At 43.4% G+C, this 27,300-nt stretch overlaps 1 protein-coding gene across 3 annotated transcripts in view; it reads right to left on the reverse strand.

Moving 5' to 3' along the window:
- Positions 1 to 27,300, reverse strand: part of OGDHL (oxoglutarate dehydrogenase L) — a 68,188-nt gene that overhangs the window by 18,673 nt on the left and 22,215 nt on the right. Inside the window, exons 1-4 of one of the 3 annotated variants that reach the window (XM_036927202.2) lie at positions 11,451 to 11,526; positions 9,167 to 9,238; positions 7,684 to 7,888; positions 5,778 to 5,948 (exon numbers count right to left, since the gene is read on the reverse strand). In XM_036927202.2, coding sequence (XP_036783097.2) covers positions 5,778 to 5,948; positions 7,684 to 7,887 — 375 coding nt within the window. In that variant the 5' untranslated portion in view covers position 7,888; positions 9,167 to 9,238; positions 11,451 to 11,526. Of the gene's footprint in view, positions 1 to 5,777; positions 5,949 to 7,683; positions 7,889 to 9,166; positions 9,239 to 11,357; positions 11,527 to 27,300 lie in introns of those variants that run through there. The other 2 variants (XM_036927201.2, XM_036927203.2) reach the window with 2 other exon arrangements.

The raw sequence follows: 27,300 nt of genomic DNA on the forward strand, positions 1-27,300 counted from the left end.
TACCACTTCAGCATTTTATTAAAAATAATAATAATAAAGAGAGAAATGTGGTATCCACATATAAATTAGGTATAAAAATCAAATGAGTATTCATATTTGAACTGACTGTTTATAGTTCATAATGCATGAGCAAAACCGAAGGTTTCTGTGATGGCTGCCCTTGTACTGTTTACCATGTAAGAACTTATTCACTATGTAAGAATTTGTTCTCCATGTAAGAACTTGTTTGTTATGCCTCAGAAGATTGGAGACTGACGAAAATTAGGCTTGGGGTGGATTAATGATTGTGCATTGAGCATTGACTTCCCTATACAGAATTTTATTGTTGTTAACAACCATTTGATCAATAAATATGAGAGATGCCCTCACAAAAAAAAAAAAAAAGTGTGTGTTACAGAGTATATACCTACAAATGGCTTGAAAATCTTTGCGGTAACCTAAAACCTTAAAGTTTTGCTAAGTGGACACATTTTGTGCTTAGTGAGAAATTCTGCTGTAAAGAACATGTTTCCAGAAATTATAAAATGTGTTCATAAATTTGTCAATCTAAAGAATGCTAGTGTAACAATTTACAATTTTCTAATGGTTTTAAGTTCTAATGGTTTTAAGTTCTAATGGTTTTAAGTTCTAATTAAAACTACTTAGAACAATAAGGAAAACATCTCTGCATGCTGAAAAAGATGTGTGTTTTGACAAGAGGAGGTATATAGAATTGAAATGTATTTTATTAAGGGTAAAAAAGAAGGTAACTTTGTTCTAAAGTACAGCTGGTTATTTAAAGACAGAGAACTCTGAACGTAAAAAAAGAAAGTTATAGAAAGTTTGTGGAAGAATTGATATAGTCATGCTATGTGAAATTAAAGCACATGAGTTTTAGTATCAAAATTAGAATTTTGTTCTCTATTTGTTAAAAGGACAAAGTTTCCTTAAGCTATTAGTCTGCTCTTAATTTTGAAAAATTGCAACGGGTTTTCTAATTATCACAGCAGTTTCTCATGTCTAAAGTCTCAATAAGTTAAAGGGCATACACTCCTCTTCTATGATGGTACAAAAAATTTGAACTACCATTATAGCTCTACCTCAACCACAAAATGCCTCCAATGTGCCAATTCTCCATGCAAATAATCACAGATATGAATGTAGTTTTTTTTTCAAATCTGGGACAAGTACATTTGGGTCACTCCAATGGCAGGATGCTTAAATCAAAAGGCTTCCCTCTGCTGGGAACAAAGAAATTTGTAGATCGGCTTGCCACAGATTGAACAACCCTCCCTGGTTTCCGTTGGCCAGCCCCTAACAGCACTCACTGGCCGGGCAGAACTAATCTCTGGCCGTAGCTCCCTCCAGGGTGGATAGTGAAGTGCACTCTGGAATTTCCTTGGTTGCAAGGATGTTGGGCTAAGAACATCCCACACCCTGCAAAATTCCCAAGCCTCCAGCATCAATGGACTAGGAGTGTTTTTCATTGATATGATCATCTAACCTCCATTTTTATATCATCTCTTGGTTTAGAAGATGTCATTTGGCATATCAAATCCTTAACCAATTTTACTCAAAAAGGGCTTAAATGATACTACCCAAGGAATAGTTCTTCTAAATACTAAACTTAAACTAATGCGCCAAGCATTATACAATATAGAATGGCACTAGACATCTCAACAGTAGCACAGGTGGGACCTGTGCTATAGTTGAAGTCGAGTATTATGTGTACATTCCAAAATATCCACAATATGCCTCTGATTCACTTGAGGAACTCCGAAAACAAGTCCAAGCTAGGTCAGGCCCAGAAGTCCCATGGACTACTGCGATATGGAGCTGGTTTTCTAAATCTTTTTGAGGCCATAAAGCTGCAAATGGTGATGGAAATGGAACCCAGGATGAAAATGGCCATCTTCCAAGGCCTCTCGGCTGACAAGTGATGAAGACCTAGCTGCACCCTTTACCACACCCCCGCTCAGCATGAAGCAGCCAGAGTGGTTGTGGCCCCCTTTCCCTAGCAGCAGCTAGGGTCTCCATCTATAGAGGGGGGAATGAGACAAGGACCATGGGTCTATAGAGTGGGGTGAGGGCCTCCAGAAAAACAAAGTAAGATAATCCATTGTGGGATTTGCTCTGGCCTGTTGGGAGGCCCACCTTATTTTTCTGACTTTACCCAGGTGCTGCTTTTCTTCCTCCAGCCCTTGTCAAGTGACTCACCACATGGACAATTTAACAGGTGAGCCCAAAACAAACAGGAAGGATTCCATCTTGAAAATAAGATTGCATTCATTTAAAAACCCAATTTGCTAAAGAGTAACTTTCTTAACATACTCTTTAACAAACAGACAATAACTCAGCCCATCTTGGCAGCAAAGCAGGCAGTCTTGAGTGATATGCTCCCAGAACTGGAAGCTGCTATCCTGGGAGGGAATCAGAGCAGTAAATTTCTTGTAAATAACCCAGAAGACTAATAAGAAACTTAATGTCTCTTCAAAGATGAACATTTTGGGACCCCTTAGCAGGTGTGCATCCCTAGGCCTTGTCTCTCAATCACCTATAAAACCCCTAGACAACGCACCACCCCGGGGCTCTCTTGCCCCCTCCTGGCATGAGCCAGGAGCTCTGTCCTCTCATTTTATCTCTAAATAAAAGCCTCTGCCTTGCTCTCCTAAAAAAAAAAAGAGTAAGTTAGAATATAAGAAAAATTATTATCTATGGCAAAGGGACAAAACAGGGTAGAGAGGCAGGGCTAGAAACTCAGCTTTTGAGAATATATCCTATTTCAAAGGTTTGACACTGGAATCTTGTAAATATTTCACAGCACTATAAAACAAAATTAAGTTTAAAAATTGAAAGTAAAACAAATGAATTAACGTATCCATTTGGTGGCATAACTACACAGAGAGGAACTATTCCAATTGACCAACAGAATAGTCCCTAAAGACGAACAGAACTGCCAGCAAAAAGACCATCAATTCGTTTCTATTACCCATCAGCAGCAGCAGTACTAGAACTGTATTCTAAGACCATGTGGGTGGGTTGTGGGAAAATCAAGTAAGTCATTGAATTAGTGTCTGTGAGGCCCTCTATCTTGGCATCTTTAAAAGGAGATGGTGACAGAGGACCAATGAGGCCAAGGACAAACCCTACCTCCTACCTTTGAAGTATGTAAAAGCATCAGTATAAACCCATAATGCATGTTATCTTTTAAACAAGTACATATTTTCTGTCTCTAACCACTGCGAAGGCACAGAAGTCATGGCCAGAGCACTAAACTGTTTAGTTGTTACCCTGTTTGTTCTCCTGTGTTAGTGGCACACGCTGCCAGCACCCCCTGAAGAACCGGCCGGTTTCAGAGCTGGGCAGAAATGTACGAGATGAACTCAGAGCATTGTGCACCATACCAGACAGCAGAGGGGTGCTCAAACACTGCTGCGGCTGAAAATAAGGACACATTCTGAGCGATGGTAAGGATAGTATCTCTGACAGGTTGGAACTCATCAAATATGTTTAAATGCATGCACCCTACGAAAAACATAAGAAAAACCATTGTAGGGAGGCCATCTTTGAAAGATGCTAGAAAACCACCTTGTAATTTTGAAATCAGTCAATAAAAAGAAAAATCAAGCACTGATTCTGCCTGTCCTATACAATTTGTACCTCAGGATAAACGGAGCTGACAAAAGGAAGTTTCTCCTGATAGAAGTATTTCAGGTAACAAATAAAGAAAGAAAGAATTTGAATATCAGTATTTTTGCCACCCCAAATGAATTATTGTGTTCAGGAAATAATCATCCATAGCTGCCAACTGCTTAAGTGCCCATCACCACCAGGAAGCTGATTTTGAAACAAAAAAACCAAATCTATATTGGATAAAGCTTCTAGATCTAACTACCAATTTAAAGAAATTGCATGGGACCAACAGAGAAATGAAGTGACACCATGGGGATGCAATCAGAAAAACCCAGGCTCAGGAAAACTACAGGACAAACAACTGGTTTCTTCTACCAAAAAAAAAAAAAAGGCAAGAAGCAAAAAGGAATTGAGGGGAAACTGCAGAGTACAGGAGACTTACAAGCATATCAATATATCAGAACCTGTGGCTTTATTTGGATCCTGATTAAAACAAGCAGGAAAAAGAAATCATAAGACAAACAGGCAAGCATGAATACCAACTGGACACCTAATGACATTAGGACCTTTGTTATTAATATTAGGTGTGAGAATGCCATCATGGTGTATTTTTTAAAGATCCTTTATCTCTAGAAATACCTACTGAAATGTGTGATGAATGCAATCACACATCTGGGACTTACTTCAGAATAGTCAGTGGCCAATAGGTTAGGGCCAGAGGTGGTTAAGAGATGAATCAAGACTGACCCTGTATGGATAGATGTGGGGGTTCACTACATAATTCTTCTAACCTTTTATGTGTTTGAAAATGTACGTAATAGTAAGTTTGGGGTTCTTTCAGTACTGGGTGCAAATGAGTCAAACAGAACTCTGCCTTATTCCGGCCTGTGAGGGGCGCAGCTCCCCTGGTGGGAGCTTAGTCCTATCAGGGACAATCTTTGGCAGATTTTCACTAGGCAAATACAAAGTAACTTGCCGGAATCCAGAGATTACCCTGCCAGAAGGACTGTTCAGTGCTTGTTAAGTTAAAAAACAAAGTTCTAGTTAAAGAACAAAAAGCAGCTGAAGAGCTGGGCACTGTGCTCTGAAGATAAGGCCCTCAGGTAGCACCCTGAATGTTACCTTGCATTTATTAGAGTTTTAGAGCCCCGTTTTCTTCCTTGTTGAGTCAATGGTTACATCACTTTATGCTTCTTTCACCCAGCCAAGAAAAATATAATTACAACCAAAGCTGTTTGCCTGCAGGTGGCCCACACTCCACGGGTCCTCAGGCCAGTGAGGGAGCCCAGTCCTGCTCATCTTCCCTCTTGCACACCAGCACAGCTAGTGCACGACAATGAAGTTGCCATATCACACAGAGTCCCTCATTGAAAGGCTAGGCACCATTTCCATCTGCTAGGGCCTCCCCGCTCCTGCAGCAACCTGCTGCTCCCTCCCATGAACTCTCTGCCAAGGGCCCGGGAGGCCTGTGCCCTTTCTTCTGCATGTCTGAATGACAAGGTTATCTTACGAAATACCCTCCACCACCAATTCCCAGAGAGATCCCAAATGGTTACACTTGTTATGGCATGAACACCATGAGCAGCCATCCAATTAGTCCTGTTCAGTCAAGACCAAGAATACGGAGCATCACCAGGACTCTGACAGAGCAGGGGCCCAGGCTACACACCCAGCAGGGGAGAGCCCAAGTCTCCAGAACAGAGCTGCTGGTAGGGAGAGCTGCTGACCGACCTGTTCATTCATTCCATAAACACTAATTAAGCACTGCTGTGTATCAGTCCCTGTCCTCATGCAATGCTCAGTCAAAAAGAGAAAACAGACATTAACAAGGGTCAATCTACTTAACTTTCATTCAACCTTTACAGCTGATTACTAACTAGGTACTCCTCCAGGTGCCAGGCGCAGTGTGTGAGATAGATAACATTCCATGAGGAAGACCACAGACAAATCAGTATGCACATCAAATACCAGGGGGGTGGTGATATGAACAGTACGGAGTAGCAGGAGGCAAGAGGCTGCCAGGAGGCAAGAGGCACCCAAAGGCAGATTCAGAGAAGGGCTCTCTGAGAGTGACACCAGAGCCAAGTGATTTCCCTCCTACCTGCCACTTGCCAACCCCAAGAAGCCAGTCCAGCCTGGCAGCCTGTGCCCTCCCAGCTGCTCACCTGGTAGGCCCGGATCAAGGACTGCACGGCCAGGTGGTCCTCCACCAGCTTGCTGGTCTTGGTCCAACTCGAGACTGCTGGCCTGCTCTCAGGGACGACAAAGGGAGGCCGTGGCTGAGCCGGGCCCCAAGAGGCTTCCTCACTGGCTTTCTGGAAGAAGCTGTCCCAGGACTGGGCAGGGGCAGAAGACAACAGCCGAGTCAGGGACTGGAAGGAGTGGGGGCAGCCTGGCTGGAGCCCTAGGGAGTGTCAGGCGTTCCTTCACCACTAGAGTTCTCAGGGCCTCTCTAGGACCCTGCTGAAAAGACCTCTCACAACCTGCCCAGGCCCCCAACCCAAAGTCCAGATCTCTCCAGGATCCAGCTAGCAGGGGATAGGGAAAGGCTAAAACTTGTGACCAGGGGCTTCATGTGTGACAAGGGCTTCTACACATGGGGGAAACATGCCCCCACACTCTGCAAGTGGGAGGAGACCTTTGTGGAGGGCAATTTGGCAGGCAGGCCCTCAACATTTTCAATGCATGTACCTTTTGACCCTGCAATTCCACTGCTAATAATTTATTCTATGAATGTATTATACATGTGAACCTACATGTACACTGAAGAATGTTCCCTATAGGACTACAATAAAATGACAACATTAAAACAATCAAAGTGGTGATCAATAGGAAACTAGTTAAGTAAATGATGGTAAATTTAGATTCGGGAAGATTGGGCAGTCTTTAAAAAAAATAATAAGGTGCATTAACTATTGTGGATATGGAATATTCCCAAGATATTGTAAAATGTACAAAGCTGAAGAGGATGTATGGTTTGCTATGGTTCATGTAGAAGCAAACAGCAGACGTGCATACCCACATGCAGTTCCATGTTTCAGCAGAACACACCGAAGTGCCTTCCATTACACACTTTCATACAGTACTGGTGAGAGAGTAAGGGGGTACAAGAGCTGTGGAAAGCAATTTGGCAATACACATCAAAATGATATACACAGATATTCTTTGAGCAAGCAATTCCACTTTGGGGAATTCATCCTGTACAAGATGGCGAATGTACAAGATTATGCACTTCAGTGCTGGTGATGACAGCTGGAGATGGGGAATGAGCCGGGTGTCTGCCCATGGGGCTGGGAACGGCACAGCCACACAAAATGGAATTCTATGTGGTTGGAAAACAGAACAAGGGGGACTATGCTGTTCTGACATGGACGATCTTGGAGATGCACGCTAAGTGAACAAAACCTGGAGCAAAACAGTCTATTAATACATTACATTTGGGTAAAAAGCATTAGAGTTATGTTTGCAGTAAGTTTACCTTAAGAAACTCTGACAGGACACAGAAGAAACTGAGAATTGGGGGACAAGCCAGGTGGGAGCTGAGAAAGAAGGGATGGACTGGAAGGGAGTCTTACTGTATAACTTCATAGTTCCTGTTTTGGATCATGTGAACAGATTACTTTCCTCTGAGGACTGTGAGTGAAGAGAGGGGGAGAAGCTTCACTTTTCACTTGTTACCCTGTCTTCTGATTTTTTTTAAACATCAGCGGGGGATTTATTTTATCAGCTCAATACATACGCCCCTAACTATCTAACAAGGGGCCATCTGGAGACAGCCCAGCCTGACTAACAGGACAGGGGCAGGTCTCAGTCCAGGTGTGGCTGAGCAGGACACTGTTAGAGCCTCTCAGGCCAGACCACCACACCCTGACTGGTTCAGCAATAGGAAAGCAACAGACTTCCGTCACCCAGCACTAGAACAAGGCTCTTTCACAGAGATGACAGAAGGTCTAAGTGGCAAGATGCCTGCCCAAAATCACAGAGCAGGTAAGTTGCTTCTCCCCACTACTGCTCCACAGCTGGGGCCCAGGAGATTCCCTCCTACACAGCAGGCAGGTTTGGGGTGCCCACCTTATGGACACTCTGGGGGTTTTCCAACCAGGCGATGTACATCTCCTCCATGTAACTGGAGCCATCTCCACCTCTGCTGCTTGGGAAGGTGGCTGGTGGCCCAGAAGACCTGCTGCACCATCTGAGTAGCTGGACGTCGTGCGGGACCAGGAGCCTTGCGGCCTGCGCCCCAAGCCGGTATGGCAGGAGCCTCAGCTGACTCATTCTGGACACAGGCAATGAGGAAGAGGCATAAACCACAGGACCAGGACAGAAGGAGGCACTGTCAGCCAGTGTGCACTTGTCTATCATTGTTGGTACTACTGGGCAGGTGGCTCTGGGCTAGGCAGTGATGAGACAGAGATGGGTGCGAATAGTCTGCCAGCCCTCCCAGATTGGCTACCTATCAGGAGCTCTCAGCTCAATAAACTACCTGCAGCTACTCAGCATCCCTGAGCCCCAATCCTGTGCCCACCCACCCCAGCCTGCATTCTCTCCCTGCTGCCCCCAAAGCCTGATGCAAAGACAAGTACTGCCCAGGCCCTGCCTCAGGGCGCACCCAGCTCAAGCTCCGGAGCCTGCTCTGAGGGTCACGGGGCATGTGCAGGCAGCACCGCCAAGGAATAGGCCATGCAGCCAGCCACCCTGGAACTTGGGCAGGGAGTCCTCCAGGCGCTGGGTGTGCACTGCCTGGTCAGGAGCAAGCTGAAAGAAAGGGGTCTGGCTGAGCTGCACTATCTCAGAAGGCCCACTGCACTCCTGAGTCTCAGGTCGTTGTGACAAAAGTGACCAATAACCTCCTCCCACTGCAGTACCAGCCCAGAGCACCCTCCCATGCTAAAAGGCCAATGACACAGGTTGAAATGGCCCCACTTCACAGTGGGGAGGACCGAATTTCAGAGAAGGAAGGGCACTGGGCAAAGCAGTAGGGGGCAGAGGGAAGAGTTGATGGGAAGGCAGGCCCCACATCCTGCCCAGCTCTCAGCTGGAGCTGCCCTCTCTGGTTCCCGCCCCCTGCCCAGAACCTACACTCAGGACCAGGGTCACTCAGGATGACTAACAGCTGAGGGGTACATAGGGACTGGAAGCCCACCTCGGCTGGAGAGGAATAAGAACTGGAGTTCACCTCACCCCCATTATGTCACCTTAACTTTCCCAGTGGAAATTCCTGCATAACAGGCTTTCAACTGTGTGGGAGTGAGGGGGAAACCCTAACTCTAACCCTTCCTCCACCCCCTGGAAGACATGAGTACTAAGAGTCTCCTCCAATCCTGGAGGGCCCCTTCACAACTCAGTCCCAGAAAACATGCCCTCTGGGGCATAACTGGTTCCCAGGTCAGCCTATGCCTCTGCAGCCAGGTGTGCTCAGCCAACAGGGCCCCTCCCCCATCATCAGGAAAACCAAGTTCCAGAACCATCCAGGTGGACCTTCTACATGGGTAAGGCCCCAAAGCAAGGCATAGCCCTCCCAGCCTGCCTCCTTCCCCTCTACCTCCAAACTCACATGAGACAAAGGGAAGGCAAGTGGTCTTCTCAAGCGAGGGTAGTTGTGCTCCTCAGGGCAACAGCAGCAAGTCTGAATAGAGGAAAATTAAAGACCAAATACATCCCACAGCAGGGGAGGACCCTGAGCCCCAAATGTCCTAAACTTCCTTCCCACATGCCCAGCCCCTGAAGCTCTTGGCTGCATGCCCAGATAGCCTGTGAGCAACGCCCTCCAGCTAGGTGCTGCGTGGGGGCTCCAGGCATGGGCTATGTGGTCAGAGGGCTGGGGTCCAAGACCCTGCTCTACCTCGGACTGTCCCTGAGGCCTGAGCCAATACAGAGCTGCCCCAGCCCAGATGGTGACCTGACCAAGAAGCTACTGGCCTGGGACATCAGGAGAATCCAACCAATCCAGGAAGCTCTATCCTACCCACTCTAAGGCACAGGGACAAGATGTCAAGACCTTTCCTCAGGGAAATAAAAATAAAAGCACACAAGTGAGCACCAACTCTGGGGCAGGCACAGTGCTCATTTAACAATCTCATGAGGTGGGCACTTGGATTACTCCCACTTAATAAACAGGGAAACTGAGGTACCAAGAGGTTAAACTGGTGATGGGGTTCTGTGTGGTTCGGGCCTGTACCCTTCTCACTGCAGAGTCAAGATGTAACCTGAGATTTCTCTTTATGACAATGCACTTTCCAACGACTGCAGCCAGAGTTGGTCTGCCAGCACCCCCACAGGTAACAGGATGGCTGGGAGTAGGGGTGTAGTAACAAAGCCTGGCTGTGTCCTGCCTGGGCCGGTGCAGGAACACAGTTTTGCAAACACTGAACAGTCTGAGATGGCTGGAACTGCTGTGGCCTTCACCCAGCCTGCAGGAGGGTACCTAGCAGGCCACTCCTGTCCCCATCCCAGCAGAGCTTAAGGACCTAGGAGCCCTAGAGGGATGGGGACAGTATCTGCAACCAGAGCCCCAGCTAACCCTGCCAGGTCCTGCCCACACCAGTAAAGACAGAGGTGAAAAGTCAGAGTCAGGTTCCCTCAGAACCCCCTGCCCAGCCCAGCCTCCAGTGGACTAACAGGTTGCTCCAGGCAGCTTTTGGGGGTCTTGTCTATAGGGACAAGGGCAGTACCATTCCACTCCCCATCCCACCCCCAGAACCAACAGCTGGTTATGACTGATGAAGACTGCTTTAGGATATGCCCATTTTAGAGATGTTAACAGAGATCCTGAAAGGGGCCTGCCCCAAAACCTTACAGCTGAACTCATGATGCTGCAAGCCTAGTCTGGCCCCACATTCTGAGAATTGGGTGGGCTTTTCTCAGGAATAAACTCCAACTCCAGTTTGCTGGACCCGAGAAGGCCACCCAAAGCAGACTCCTAAGTGAAAGGGAAGCAAGGAGAGTGTGTGTTTATTTTCTTGGCAGAGATGAAGGGCCTAAGTTAAAAAGCCCAGAGGTGGGAAAAGTACAAAGGTAGATGGGGCCTGTTCCAAGAGGCAGCAGGATGTGTGGGGAGGAGTTGCACAGGATGAGTTACACGGGCGGACTTGGGCCCCGTGGTGCAAGGGCATTAGGCCTTTGAGGTCTGGTTAATGCCCACTGCCCCCTACTGGGACCTCAGGGCTATCCCCGCGCCCCTCCCCCGACATCTCTCCAGGGATGGGAGCACTTCCCATGCTGGCTGCGACCTCGGGCCAGTCTCGCCTCTCTCAAGGCCTCAGACTCCCCATCAGTGAGCAGAAACCATGGTTAAACGCTTCTATAAGGGCTCTGCCGCCACGAGGCCCTGAGATTTCGAAGCTGCCTGGGTGTCTCGCCAGGCACACAACTGTATTCACCCCAGCCCCAACGGGCTCCCGACCCCTTGGGAGGGCAAAGAGCAGCAGGCCCCTCCCCAGGTCACGAAAGGAAGCGTGGAGAGTCTGTGTTATTCGGGGTAGAGAACCCTCGCTGATGCTTGAAACCCCACCGTTAGCGCTTTGTTCCTTTACATAACACTGCTCTCACAGGGTCAGGCGTACAATAAAACTGGGGTCCTCGGGGAGGATACGGCCAGCCAAGGGCGGAGCCAAGGTCACGCTCTCTCTCCCTCCCACCTCCCCCTGGAGGCCTCGGCTCAGGACTGGGGGCAGCAGCGGCCGGGGACCCGGGAATAAGGGGCAAAGGGGCCGCGCCTGAGACGGCGGGAGAAGAGGCGCGCTCACCGGGCCTGCGGGAGTCCGCGCGGCAGCGCGGTCCAGGAGGCTGCAGGTCTGGGGGCTGCGCGCAGGGTGTGCGCAGCGCGCCGAGCCAATTACCTGGGTCATATGACGCGGCGGCGCCGGCAACCCGCGAGCGCGCGCCCCCGAGACTCGGCGCGTCGTGACGTCTTTGGACGCCCCGCCCCTGCCCCGCTGGCGCTGTCCGGGGTGCTGACTGCCCAAGCCCCAGGGCGCCCGGACACGGAAGTGAAGATCCTGCCCACGACGGGACGACCCCATGTGGCCCGGAGACCAGGAAGGCCCACCGCTTTTGAACCCCCAACCTTAGAGTCCTCTGAATGCTAAAGAGAGTTACCAGAAAATAAGCAGCCGTTTGTGTGTACGTGAGGGTAGTTTCCATTTAATCGACTGTAAAATCTGATGCTATTAAAAATCCCACTATTTTAGGGCTGTTTTGAAAAAAAGATGAGAATAATTCATATAAAGTGCTTTTCACAAAGCCTGATACACACTTACCCATCTATTGTCCCAGTGATGGAGAACTAGGCTGCCTTCAAATCTCTGTTGCTATAAACAATGCTGCAATGAACATCTTCCTACACATTCCCTTATGAAACTGTGTGGCAATTTCTCTGGAATATATAACCAGGAATTGAATTGCTGGCTTATGGGCATGTGTTTACTTACCTTGACTGAGCAGTGTCACATTGCTCTTGATTCTGTATTCCCATTAACAGTGCAAGAGAACTTTTAAGTTCTCATATCCCAGCCAACAATTATTTTGCCAGAATAACAGATGCAATTTTGTAATACTGCTTAATACGCATTTCTCTGATCATTAATGATTTGCATCTCAAATTGTTTGTTAGTGAGACAGAGACCATGGGTGTAGTCAGAGTAGGGTGAGGGCCTCTGGAAAAGCAAGGCAAGATAATTACAGTCAGAGCAGTGTAACAATATGCAAGGAAGCCCCCTACCAAAACTACATGTTAAACATTAAGCTCTAAAGTCATTCTTCAGTGAGGTCAGTTAATATTCCTCAGATAAAGGTAAGCAGCCCATGTTTTTACTTGGCTAATCGTTTGTAATCATGTGTAAGATTCATGTTAGCATGCTAAAAGGCCCAGGCCTATGTGCTGTCTTTCCTCCTTCAGACCTGATGAGGTGATTTGTAAACTGGGTAACTAATTTACCATGCAGGCCCAACAGTACACCGCATAGTAAAAGACAGGAAGGATTCCATCTTAAAGATTAGATTGCATTTTAACAACCAGAAAGTTAAGAAGATTCTTAATTCACACTTTAGCAAACAGACAATAACTCAGCCCACCTTGGGATCTGGGCAGACAGCCTTGTTTGATATGCTCCCAGACCAAGATGCCAATATCCCAGGGAGAAAGCAGAGCAGTATATTTCTTGTGTTAAGTTAATTTTTAAGTGTTCAGGGACGACTTAACAAGTCCACACCCCTAAGCCCTTTATCCGGTTCCCAAAAATCCTCAACTGCCTATAAAACCCCTAGACAACACACAACTACAGGCTCTCTTGTCCCCTCCTGGCTGAGCTCTGTCCTCTCACTGTATCTCTAAATAAAAGCCTCTCCCTGGCTCTCCTACCTTGAGTGTTTCCTAAATTCTTTCTTCAACTCCACAAACAAGAGCCCCAGCTTCATTAGTTTTGCAGGTTTCCTGTTGAATTTCTCTTGAATTTTCTTCTCATTTATGTACAGGAGTTCCTCATGTAGGAATATATATGTCCACAGTTCAAACCACCATCAATTTTCCCATAGATCATTGCAAGAGCCCCCTAACTAGCTGGCCTCTTTGCTTAAACTCTTGCACCAATTAATTTAATTTAAAAACAGCAGGCAGAGTTTTCTTTGTAAAACACGAATTTAAATCTTGTAGCCCCTCTGCTCAAACCCCTCAAATGACCTTCTATCTTACTCATAAAAGCCAAAATCCATACATATGCTTCTAACACCCATTATCTCTTCTCAAATACTTCATGCATGCTACCATACTTATGAATAAAATTAAGAATCTAAAAGAAATAGGTAATGAAATACTCTGTGTGAATTATAAGCACAAGCCCACAAAACTATAATATACATTTCACAAGAACGGATTCAAACATGTATCAAATACATTAATATAGTTGCCTATATGGGGAAAAGGTTGGTGGTGGGTGTGGATATGAAGCAATTAACCAATTACCCATACCAATACTGACAGGTGCCACAAATGGAGGAATATGATTAATTCTACCCTCTGCATCTAAAGTTCCCCTGACCAAGTTGATATTTTGGAGATATTTTAAGGTCCATATGGCCAAGGACCATACCTGTTTAACCTACTATTATATCTCTAGCACTTACAGTGCTCAACTCATAGTATGTTTTTAGTAAATATTTGCTGAATAAATAAATGAATGAGTAAATGACACATGACTTGGATCCTAACAGATAAGTAAGTTTGTGTATGCAGAAGGGCAGGGTTCATTGAGAGTTCTTTGATTAAAAGTACGAGAAAAGAAGATTAAAGATGGCAACATGAGAGGTGAGACAGAGGCTTCCTCCTAAAAGCGCATATAATATGAAAATATAATTAATACAACTAATCCTGAAAGAGCAACAGGAAAGACGACTGTGCCAGACTGCATACACCTGGAAAAAAGAGTAGATTTCACAGAACAGGGTAACTTACCAAAGCTGTGGCCCAGCGGGACCCAAGCCCTACCCCCACCCCAGCTCACCAGCGGGAGGAAGAGAAACAGAGCGGGGAGGGAGTGGAGGCCTGGGACTGCTGAATACCTAACTCTGGAGATCTGCTCTGGGAGAAGAAACCTACATTTCATGATGCTTTCATGATACTCTCATGATTAGGCAATTCAAAAGCTAAGACAGGCAGAATTCCTGAAGAGACTGAGATTCCAGCCACCTGTGGAAAAGGCGATCCATATCTGGCTGCTCTGGGACAAAAGAAAGTCAGGTAATCTGAAAGACTGTCTAAAAAGGAAGCCCTTAGCAAGAGGGCTGCTAAAGGGGCAAGGACCACACAGAGCTTACTGCCCAGGAGAAAGGACAGGTAGATAAAATTGTCCAGGTCCAGTCTGCACAGCAGGTAGGGAGTTTTCACGATTTCCAGGTGCTCCAGGTCCCTGACTGGCTACACAGTTCCAAGGATCCCCTCTGTGATAGGCAGCCTACTGCAACTTACTCCCAGCCAGCCCCACCTGTCTCCCAAATCAGCAAAACCTACCCTGGCATTAGGCCAACCAGAAGGAAGATCTGTCTACAGTAACAACAAACACAAAGCATAGAGGCTTATACCTGTGTGCTCCACCCACTGGTTCAGGCAGTGGAGACAGGCATAGCAGCTGGGAAGGAGGAAACAGCTCTTTTCTCCCCTCAGTAACAATACCACTCCACTGCAACACGTGACATTGTTTCAGGGGCTGAGCAGCTCCAGAGGGTAGAGCTTCTGGACACTAGAGGGAGCCATATACAAATATGTAACACCAAAGGAACCTGGTTCAAAGCAAAATTAATATAACTCCTGAGAAAGATGACATAGACCTCATGACTCTTCCTGAAAGGGAGTTCAAAATAAAAATCATGAACATGCTAATGGAGGTATGGAAAGATATTCAAGAACTCAGGAATGAATTCCAGTTGGTGATCCAGTTGTTGAAGAGCACAATGGATGGTAATAAAAGCAGATTACATACGGTGGAGGAGATGATAAATGAAATAGAAACTAGAGAAGAGGAATACAAAGAAGCTGAGGCACAAAGAGAAAAAAGGATCTCTAAGAATGAAAGAATATTGAGAGAACTGTGTGACCAATCCAAATGGAACAATATTTGCATTATAGGGGTACCAGAAGAAGAAGAAGAGAGAAAAAGGGATAGAAAGTGTCTTTGAAGAGGTAATTGCTGAAAACTTCCCCAATCTGCAGAAGGAGATAGACTCTCAGGTCATAGAGATCTACAGTTCTCCCAAAACAAGGGACCTAAGGGAGACAACACCAAGATATATATAGTAATTAAAATGGCAAATATCAAGGAAAAGGACAGACTGCTAAAAGAAGCCAGAGAGAGAAATAAGTTCACATACAAAGGAAAGTCCATCAGGCTATCATTAGACTTCTCAGCAGAAACCTTACAGGCCAGAAGGAAATGGGATAATCTACTTACTGCAATGAAGCAGAAGGACCTAGAACCAAGATTACTTTATCTGGAAAGATTATTCTTTAAATTTGAAGGAGGGATTAAACAATTTCCAGATAAGCAAAAGCTGAGAGAATTTACCTCCCACAAATCACCTCTACAGTCTATTTTTGAGGGACTGCTATAGAAGGAAGTGTTTCTAAGGTTTAATAGCTGTCAGCAGAGGCAATAAACCTACACTAACGAAAGTAGAACAGCTAATTACTAAGCAAATGCAAAATTAAATTAGCTCTCCCCAAAGTCAATCAAGGGATAGACAAAGAGTACAGAATATGATACCTAATATATAAAGAATGGAGAAGGAATAAAAAGGAGGAGAAAAAGAAAAGAACCTTTAGATTGTGTTTGTAATAGCATATTAAGTGAATTAAGTGAGTTAAGAGTCTTAGATAGTACGGAAGTTATCCTTGAACCTTTGGTAACCATGAATCTAAAGCCTGCAATGGCAATAAGTACATACCGATTGATACTCACCCTAAATGTAAATGGACTGAATGCAACAATCAAAAGACATAGAGTCACTAAATGGATGAAAAAACAAGACCCATCTATATGCTGCCTACAAGAGAGTCACGTTAAACCCAAAGACATACACAGACTAAAAGTGAAGGGATGGAAAAAAATATTTCATGCAACTAATAGAAAAAAGCAAGAGTTGCAGTACTTGTATCAGACAAAATAGACTTCAAAACAAAGAAAGTCACAAGAGACAAAGAAGAACATTACATAATGATTAAAGGGTCAATCCAACAAGAAGATATAACCATTATAAATATCTATGCACCCAACACAGGAGCACCTACATATGTGAAACAAATACTAATTGAATTAAAAGAGGCAATAGAATACAATGCATTCATTCTAAGAGATACTTCAACACTCCACTCACTCCAAAGGACAGATCAACCAGACAGAATATAAGTAAGGACACAGAGGCACTGAACAACACAATAGAACAGATGGACCTAACAGATATCTACAGAACTCTATACCCAAAAGCAGCAGAATACACATTTTTCTCAAGTGCACATGGAACATGTTCAAGATTTGATCACATACCAGGCCACAAAAAGAGCCTCAGTAAATTAAAAAACATTGAAATTGTTCCAACCAGTTTCTCAGACCACAAAGGAATGAAACTAGAAATAAATTATGCAAAGAAAATGAAAAATCCCACAAGCATATGGAGGCTTCACAACATTCTCCTAAATAACCAATGGATCAATGACTAAATAAAAACAGAAATCAAGCAATATATAGAGACAAATGATAACAATAATTCAACACTGCAAAATCTATGGGACGCAGTCAAGGCCATGCTAAGAGGAAAGTATATTGCAATACAGGCCTACCTCAGGAAAGAATAACAATGCCACATAAGCAGTCTAAACTCACAATTGATCAAACAAGATAAAGAAGAACAAATGAGGCCCAAGTCAGCAGATGGAGGGACATAGTAAGATTAGAGCATAAATAAATAAAATTGGGAAGAATAAAATAGAAAAAAAAATCAATGAAAGCAAGAGCTGGTTCTTCAAGAAAATAAACAAAATAGATAAACCCCTAGCCAAACTTATCAAGAAAAAAAGAGAGTCTACACACATAAACAGAATCAGAAATGAAAAAGGAAAAACCACTATGGACACCACAGAAATACAAAGAAATATTAGAGAATACTATGAAAAATTATTTGCTAACAAACTGGATAACCTATAAGAAATGGACCACTTTCTAGAAAATACAACCTTCCAAGGCTGACCAAGGAAGAAACAGAAAATCTGAACAGACCAATTACCAACAACGAAACTGAACTGGTAATAAAAATACTACCTAAGAACAAAACTCCTGGACCAGATGGCTTCACCACTCAATCTTATCAAACACTTAGTAGAGACCTAATACCCATCCTCCTTAAAGTTTTCCAAAGAGTAGAAGAAGAGGGAATACTTCCAAACTCATTCTATGAGACCAGCATCCCTCTAATACCCAAACAAGAAAAAGACACCACAAAAAAAGAAAATTACAGACCAATATCCCTGATGAACATAGATGCAGAAATACTCAACAAAATATTAGCAAACAGAATTCAAAAATCCATCAAATAGATCATCCATCATGATCAAGTAGAATGTATTCCAGGGATGCAAAGATAGTACAACATTCAAAAATCCAACAACATCATCCACCACATCAAAAAGGACAAAAACCACATGATCATCTCCATAGATGGTGAAAAAGCATTCGACAAAATTCAACATCCATTCATGATTAAAAACCCTTGATAAAATGGGTATAGAGGGCAAGTATCTCAACATAATAAAGGCCATATATGACAAACCCAGTCAACATTATACTTAACAGTGAGAAGCTAAAAGCTTTTCCTTTAATACTGGGAACAAGACAAGGATGCCCACTTTAACCACTTCTATTTAACATAGTACTGGAGGTCCTAGCCTTGGCAATAAGACAAAACAAAGAAAAAAATGGCATCCAGATTGGTAAAGAAGAAGTTAAACTGTCCCTGTTTGCAGATGACATGATATTGTACATAAAAAACTCTAAAAAAATGCACTCCAAAATTACTGTCTAATATCTGAATTCAGCAAAGTTGCAGGATACAAAATTAATACACAGAAATCTGTGGCATTCCTATACACTAACAATGAACTAGCAGAGAGAGAAATCAGGAAAACAATTCCATTCACAATTGCATCAAAAGAATAAAATACCTAGGAATAAACCTAACCAAGGAAGTGAAAGACCTATACTCTGAAAACTACAAGAAACTCATGAGAGAAATTAAAGAAGATACCAATAAATGAAAACACATCACATGCTCATGGATAGGAAGAAGTAATATTGTATAAATGGCCATCCTGCCTATACCAATCTATAGATTCCATGCAATTCCTATCGAAACACCAACAGCATTCTTCAATGAACTAGAAAAAATAATTCTAAAATTCATATAGAACCACAAAATACCTCAAATAGCCAAAGCAATTCTGAGAAGGAAAAATAAAGCTGGGGGGATTATGCTCCCCAACTTCAAGCTCTACTACAAAGCCAAAGTAATCAAGACAATTTGGTACTGGCACAAGAACAGACCCATAGACCAATGGAACAGACTAGAGAGCCCTGATATAAACCCAACCTTATGTGGCCAATTGATATATGATAAAGGAGCCATGGACATACAATGGGGAAATGACAGCCTCTTCAACAGCTGGTGTTGGCAAAACTGGACAGCTACATGGAAGAGAATGAAACTGGATTATTGTTTAACCCCATACACAAAAGTAAACTGGAAATGGATTAAAGACTAGAACATAAGTCATGAAACCATAAAACTCTTAGAAGACAACATAGGCAAACTTCTTCTGAATATAATCATGAGCAACTTCTTCCTGAATGCATCTCCTCAAGCAAGGGAAACAAAAGCAAAAATGAACTCATGGGACTACATCAAACTAAAAAGTTTCTGTATGGCAAAGGACACCATCAACAGAATAAAAAGGCATCCTACAGTATGGGAGAATATATTTGTAAATGATATATCTGACAAGGGGTTAACATCCAAAATATATAAAGAACTTACACACCTCAACACCCAAAAAGCAAATAACCCAATTAACAAATGGGCAGAGAAATTCAGATGGCCAACAGACACATGAAAAGATGCTTCACATCACTAATCATCAGGGAAATGAAAATTAATACCACAATGACATATCACCTCACACCAGTAAGGATGGCCAGCATCAAAAAGACTAAGAACAAAAAATGCTAGCAAGGATGCAGAGAAACGGGAACCCTCCTACACTGCTGGTGAGAATGTAAGCTGGTTCACCCATGTGGAAAGCAATATGGAGGCTCCTCAGAAAGTAAAAATAGCAATACCATTTGACCCAGGAATCCCACTCCTTGGAATTTACCCAAAGAATACAACTTCTCAGATTCAAAAAGACATATGCACCCCTATATTTATTGCAGCACTTTTTACAATAGCCAAGATATGGAAGCAATGTAAGTGTCCATTATAAGATAAATTCTACTGAAACAAGCAGGCGACGAGAGGCAACAAAGGGCCAGGCAGTTTATTTGAGTGCAATCCCTGGGCGAGGTTCACCAGTCTGAAACACAGGCTGGGGAAGTAACACCCAGGAGGGGAGGCGGGGAGTTTTTAAGAGAACAGGGAAGGGAGGGGGAAGTGGGCCATGCTAGGGGTATGTGGGGAATTTTTATTGGCTCAGGGTCGAGTGATGGACAGCCATAGATCTCCTCCTTCTGGATGGAGGGGGTCTGCATCAGGGATTTGTCGGTACATCACAGGACTGGAATCCAGGAAGAGCTGTTCATTCCTTCCCCATAGGGCACAGAGCTACTTGGTGCTGTCTCTGCTCCACCTGCATTGTCCTTGCCCTTCTCCCTCCAGTATCTCCAGCCTTACATCCATCAGTAGATGAATGGATAAAGAAGATGTGGTACATATACACAATGGAATACTATTCAACCTTAAGAGAGAAACGAATCCTACCATTTGCAACAACATGTATGGAGTTGGAGGACATTATCCTCAGTGAAATACGCCAGGCGAAGAAAGACAAGTGCCAAATGATTCCCCTCATTTGTGGAGTATAACAATGAAGCAAAACTGAAGGAACAAAACACCAGCAGACTCAGAGACTCCAAGAAGGAATTAGTGGTTACCAAAGGGGAGGGGTGTGGGAGGGTGTGTGGGGAGGGAGGGAGAAGGGGATTGAGGGGTATTATGTTTAGTACACATTGTGTGGGGGATCACGGAGAGAACAGTGTAGCACAGAGAAGGCACATAAGTGGATCTGTGGCATCTTGCTGCACTGATGGACAGTGACTGCATTGGGTTATGGGTGGGGACTTGATAATATGGGTAAATGTAGTAACCACATTGTTTATTCATGTGAAACCTTCATTAGAGTGTTTATCAATAATACCTTTAAAAAAAAAAGCACCAGAAAATTACCTGGCTTGCTTAAGCCAAAAAGGATTTGATAGGAAGGTTATCTACAGGACAACTCACAGAATTAGAAGAAAACTGAAGAATTAGTGTCAGGAAGTGGGGTTGAGCCAGAAATTGACTATTTCTTCAATATTCTTTTGATTTTCAAAATTTAAATTCCAGAAAGAGAGAAAGCTAAATGATCTGGGTTAGCTTCAAATGGGGAGGGGAAGGCCTGGAGTCACCCATCAGAAACATACATATATTGAGAAGTAAGGCAGATGGCTCATGGGATGCTGGTACAAAAAATAGGAGCAGATGCTGGGGAGCTGGAAATCAGCACATGTACAGTGAAGACCTCCAGCAGGGAAGCAGCATATGCAAAGTCAGTGTTGTATGAAGGACTGGAGGACAGGAACTGCCTGGATGCATGTAGGGGACTTGTGACCTAGGCTAGGTGGGACTGGGCTTTGGACACTATGTTTAATGGGTTTGGACTCTATCCAGTAGGCCATGGGATACCAGCAGCATTTTAAGCTATGAATGACATGGTTTGACCTTTAAAAAGGTTCCTCTGGAATTTGAAGGAGGATGGAGTAGCAAATGGTGAGAGGGAAATATATCCAGGTGAGAGGAAATAATGCGTTGGTGTTAGGCAGGAAAATAGATATGAGCATGGTGGAAAGAAAAAAAGGCTAGGTAAGTCCACTAAAAAGACCCAGAGTTAATCAATTACAGCTCATAAAGCCAGGAGCAACTTGGCCTGGAATGTTTGAATATTCCCCAGATAAAGGAGGGTACCTCAGCATAGCCCATGTCTTAATTGTTAATCATGCAGGCCCAGCTTATTTTTTACCTTTACATATATGCTATTTTTTTCTCTCCTACCGCCCCTAATCAAGTAGCTTGTAACCTAGGCAACTAATTTAGCATGTAGGCCCAGCAGTAAACAACATAGTAAAAGGCAGGAAGGATTCCATCTTAAAGATTGTATTTTAATATACAGGAAGTTAAGAAATATGATTAACTTACTCTTTAGCAAACAGACAACTCAGCCCCCCTTGGGGACTGTGCAGGCAGCTTTGTTTGATATGCTACCAGACCAAGAATGCTGGGTATCCCAAGGAGAAACCAGAGCCGGAAGTTCCTTGTGTTAAGTTAATTCTAAGTATTCAAAGACCACATAACAGGTATGCACCCCCAGGCCTTAGTCACATTCCTAAAGAATCCTTAAAAGGGGGAACCCCCAACCTTTTGGGGCACTCCTTTTTCTGAGGTCGCCCGCACTTTCTAAGTGTGTAACCTTTTAATTTTAAACTTTATCTCTCCAACCTTTCAGGATGCCTCTCCTTGCTGAGTTGGCCTGTACTTTTTCTCTTTAAGTATCTTTAAACAAAACTTTTACTCTGCTTCACTACTGTGTCCCTGCCCTTCAATTCTTTGTCGCAGCAGAGACAAGGACCAAGGAAAATACACAACACTCCCCCAACATTGGCAGTAGATTTGGAGACATTTAGGAATCAGCTCTGCTGGGGTTAGTGGCTGACCAGGAATGAGTGGTGGGGGCAATGATAATTCACAGATTTCTGGCTTTAGTAACTGGCGGGACAATGGAACCTTTCAGTGGGCTGGGAAAGAAGAGGAGATGCAGGTTGGGGAGAATGACAAAAAAGTTTACAAGTTGGAGACAGTGAGTGACAAGATGAAGAGCATGACATGGAGCAGCTGATAGGAACAAGTCCTGGTAAATCAAAAGGTTATGGGGCCTCCCATTTGTCCACAGTGGACTTCAGAATTACAGGAGGAAGCACAGAGTGACATAGAGGGAGACAGTACCTCACAGTGGAGGGAAGAAGAGTCATGGAGGGCCTGGTGGGGCAGCCAAGAACAGAAGCCACAGCTGAGGGAAACTGCAGGCTGCCAGGCCTTCCACATAATTGATGCTTTGCTAATTACATTGATTAAAGCAAACATTTGGGGCAATCAAGGCTCCCCTGAGGGTGGCTGCCATTCTCAGATGGCTGAGAAGCCTTGAGGCAGTGACTGTAAAGACCTGTAAAAGATCTTCAGAAGCAGACACCTTGTGTGTATGTGTGTGGGGGGGGGGGCGGAATGCAAGTTTATATTTATTCAGGTTGTACAGAATTTAAAAAATACTGGATACAGAGTACAATGTGAAAGTCCCCCTTCCATCTACCCCAATGACACCTTTGCCCCACTCCAGATATAACTATGGGCCACAGTTTGGTGAACATCATTACAAAACTCTCTGTGTATATCTATTTTATAAATATACACATAACAAAATATGGCTCCACCAGAATACATTTCTGTAATTTGCTTGTTTTTTCCTTTGATTTGAAGATCTTCATTTTAATCTCAGTACCTGTAGGACTACTTCATTCATTTTAATGGGTATATTATATTCATTGAAAGGGTGTATAATAATTGTATTTAATTCTTTCCCACTGAATGGACAATTTACATTGCTTTTGACATTTACAGCACACACACAAAAAAAAGTTCTCCTACATATATCCTTTAGCACATGTGCAACTGATAAGGAAAATATTCAACACAGCCGTCAAGGTCAGCAAACTGCTTTTTTCCTCCTCCAGTTGGCAACGCACTCCCAGCTCCCTCCCCCCTCCTCCAGGCTCCTCTTTTGCCCTGCACATGCTGAAATGCCACAATCAAAATAATATAAATTGCCCCCCTTGCTTGTGCTCAGGGCTCAGACCTTGGGAGATTACTCCCCTCTGAGCCCACCAGTGTAAAATAAAACCTCAACACTCCAAGACCTCCAAGTGCCGCTTGATTCTTCCATCAGTGATCCAGTCCAGGCTTTCCAGTATTTTCCGTGACACAACTATTTTGGTAACATTGATTCCTAGAAGTTTAACACTGGATTAAAGGATACGCATGTTTTAAATTTTAATAGGTACCATTTCAGTAAGACCTTTCCAATTTGTGCTATCCCTTTAGCATTTGCGAGTTCCCACTTCTTTACATTCTTGCCAAGACTTAACATAATCAGTCTTTTTAATTTGTGCAAATCTGATAGATGAAATAAGCCTCATTTTGTTTTAGTTTATGTAAAACTGTAAGTGAAGTTGAGAATCTCCTTATATGGTATTTTGTATTCCCTTTCTGTGAACTTCATGTTCTTTGTCCATTTTTCTATTTACGTTTTTCTTATTGATTCATACAAATTCTCTTAAGAATATTTTGGGTGTTTATAAATGATGCACATATTTATTTCTCTCAGTGTTCCTTCTTTTTTAACATTGTTTACGGATCCTTTAGCCATACGGTAATTTATGCTTGTCATGGGCTGAATTGTGTCTTCCCAAAATTCATGTTGATGACCAAACCCCCAGTACCTGAGAATGTAATTGTATTTGGAGACAAAGTTGTCAAAGAGGTAATTAATTTTAAATGAGGTCTTTAGGGTGGGCCCTCATCTGACTAGTGTAAGAAAAGGAAATTTAGGCAGACATCTGCACACACAGAGGGAAGATCACATGAAAACAGAGAGAGAAGGTGGCCATATACAAGCCAAGGAGAGAGGCCTCAGAAGAAAGCAATCTGGTGACACTTTAATCTTGTACTTCTGGCCTCTAGAACTGTGAGAAAATTAATTTCTGTTGTGTAAGCCACCCAGTCTGTGGACTTTGTCATGGTGGCACTGAGCAAACAAACACAGTGCTCTTGTTGGAGGCTCCATTCCTTGATTTGAGAACCACTCAGGGCTCCAGAGTTTTCCCTCAATTGCAGCTTCTCCTGGCTTCCTTCTGTCCTCAGTCAGGGTAGGCACGGCCCCATTTTACCCTCTTGGATAGCTCCCCACTAAAGTGTGCTTACACTTTACAAGTACATTTCTTTTGTTCTTCTCCTTTCCCATCTCATATTATTATTTTGAAGAGAGATGTCAAAGGGACAGGTCATCACTCAGATTAGCTTGTAAGCAAATTTTATTCTCACTTTTTAAAACACATCTTTTACATACCCAGTTGAGGTAATACTTTCTTTACTTATCAAGATAACTTAAGCATTTCACCTGTTATTAAATATTTATAAATCTAATTTTGATGATTTATCAAGAATATATACTTTTTTGGGTACTGCCTCCAGTATAATTTCTTTTAATTCCAGCCTGAGCCATTGTCTGCCTGTGGCCTCTGCCAAGACCTCACACTGCTTGCTTTGTTACCACCACAATTACCACTCCCACCAGTACCAGGTTAGGTGTCATCTCATTTAATCTTTACAGCATTTAAGAGATAAGAAAATTGACCCTTGCAAAGGTCACTTATAAACCAGGTAGGCAGAGGTATTGACACTGTATCAATGAAGAAATATCAGAGTAGAATTTGAGACTTCGGCACTAATCTCAACACCCATTTAATGGAGCTGGAAGCTGAGCACCTCTTAAGCTCCTAATATTTGCACAGAGTCAGAGACAACAGGCAGATTTAGAAACCTGGCCTCTTGTCTCTCCACTCTGGCTCTTTCCATGCCCTGGGCTGCCTTATCACAGGCATTGCACCTTCCCCAGAGCAGACACAACCCAGGAAACACCTGCTCCTGAGGACTTCTCTGGAGAAGGCTTTGCCCCAGAAGAGTCCAACCTCCCACCTCTCCACACTCTCTCCTTTTGGCACATATTAGGTGTTTGTCTACAGACTGAGGCTTCATTAATTCAAATCCCAAAAGCTTAGTCAGTCTGTTATAATTCAATTTCAAAATATGTGCAAATTAATCTGAACAACCTATGTACATGGTTGTTTTAAAACAAACATTAAAATCAGTGATAATGGGGACATTTTTTAAGTTAAACTTTTATCGTGAGATAATTGTAGATTCACTTGTAGATGTAAGAAATAATACAGAGAGATCCTGTGTGCCCTTTACTCTGTTTCTCCCAATGGTAACATCTTGCAAACCTACAGTATGATATTACAACCAGGATTTGACATTGATACATCAAAGTACAGAACATATCCTTCCCCACAAGGATCCCATGTGGCCCTTTTCTAGCCATATTTGGTGTGGTCACTATTCTTTTTCATTTTAGCCATTCCAAAAGGTATATAGAATATCTAATCACAGTTTCATTTTTTTTCCCAAAATTTTTATGGTATTAATCTACAATTACATGAGGAACATTATATTTACTAGACTCCCCCATCACCAAGTCCACGCCACATACCCCATTACAGTCACTGTCCATCAGCGTAGTAAGATGCTATAGAATCACTACTTGTCTTCTCTGTGTTGCATAGCCCTCCCTGTGCCCCCCCACATTATACATGCTAATCATAATGCCCCCTTTCTTCCCCCCACAGCTTATGCCTCTGTTCCCACCCATTCTCCCCAGTCCCTTTCCCTTTGGTAACTGTTAGTCCATTCTTGGGTTCTGTGATTCTGCTGCTGTTTTGTTCCTTCTGTTTTTTCTTTGTTCTTATACTCCACAGATGAGTGAAATCATTTGATACTTGTCTTTCTCTGCCTGGCTTATTTCACTTACCATAATACCCTCTAGCTCCATCCATGTTGTTGCAAATGGTAGGATTTGTTTTCTTCTTATGGCTGAATAATATTCCATTGTGTATATGTACCACATCTTCTTTTTCCATTTATCTACTCATGGACACTTAGGTTGCTTCCATTTCTTGGCTATGGTTAACAGTGCTGTGATAAACATAGGGGTGCATATGTCTTTTTCAAACTGGGCTGCTGCATTCTTAGGACAAATTCCTAGAAGTGGAATTCCTGGGTCAAATGGTATTTCTATTTTGAGCTTTTTGAGGAACCTCCATAGTGCTTTCCACAATGGTTGAACTAGTTTACATTCCCACCAGCAGTGTAGGAGGGTTCCCCTTTCTCCATAACCTTGCCAACATTTGTTGTTGTTTGTCTTTTGGATGGTGGCGATCCTTACTGGTGTGAGGTGATATCTCATTGTGGTTTTAATTTGCATTTCTCTGATGACTAGCGATGTGGAGCATCTTTTCATGTGTCTGTTGCCATCTGAATTTCTTCTTTGGAGAACTGTCTGTTCAGCTCCTCTGCCCTTTTAATTGGATTTTTTGCTTTTTGTTTGTTGAGGTGCATGAGCTCTTTATATATTTTGGATGTCAACCCTTTATTGGATCTGTTGTTTATGAATATATTCTCCCATACTGTAGGATGCCTTTTTGTTCTATTGATGGTGTCCTTTGCTGTACAGAAGGTTTTCAGCTTGATATAGTCCCACTTGTTCATATTTGCTTTTGTTTCCCTTGCCCACAGAGATATATTCATGAAGAAGTCGCTCATGTTTATGTCCAAGAGATTTTTGCCTATGTTTTTTTCTAAGAGTTTTATGGTTTCATGACTTACATTCAGGTCTTTGATCCATTTCAAATTTACTTTTGTGTTTGGGGTTAGACAATGATCCAGTTTCATTCTCTTATATGTAGCTGTCCAGTTTTGCCAATACCAGTTGTGGAAGAGGCTGTCATTTCCCCACTGCATTTTGATGGCTCCTTTATTGTATATTAATTGACCATATATGTTTGGGTTAATATCTGGACTCTATTCTGTTCCAGTGGTTTGTGGGTCCGTTCTTGTGCCAGTACCAAGTTGTCTTGCTAACTGTGGCTTTGTAGTAGAGCTTGAAGTTGGGAAACGAGATTCCTCCTGCTTTATTCTTCCTTCTCAGGACTGCTTTGGCTATTCGGGGTCTTTTGTGGT

Source organism: Manis pentadactyla, chromosome 8, assembly GCF_030020395.1.
Source record: "Manis pentadactyla isolate mManPen7 chromosome 8, mManPen7.hap1, whole genome shotgun sequence".
Classification (NCBI taxonomy): Eukaryota; Metazoa; Chordata; class Mammalia; order Pholidota; family Manidae; genus Manis; species Manis pentadactyla.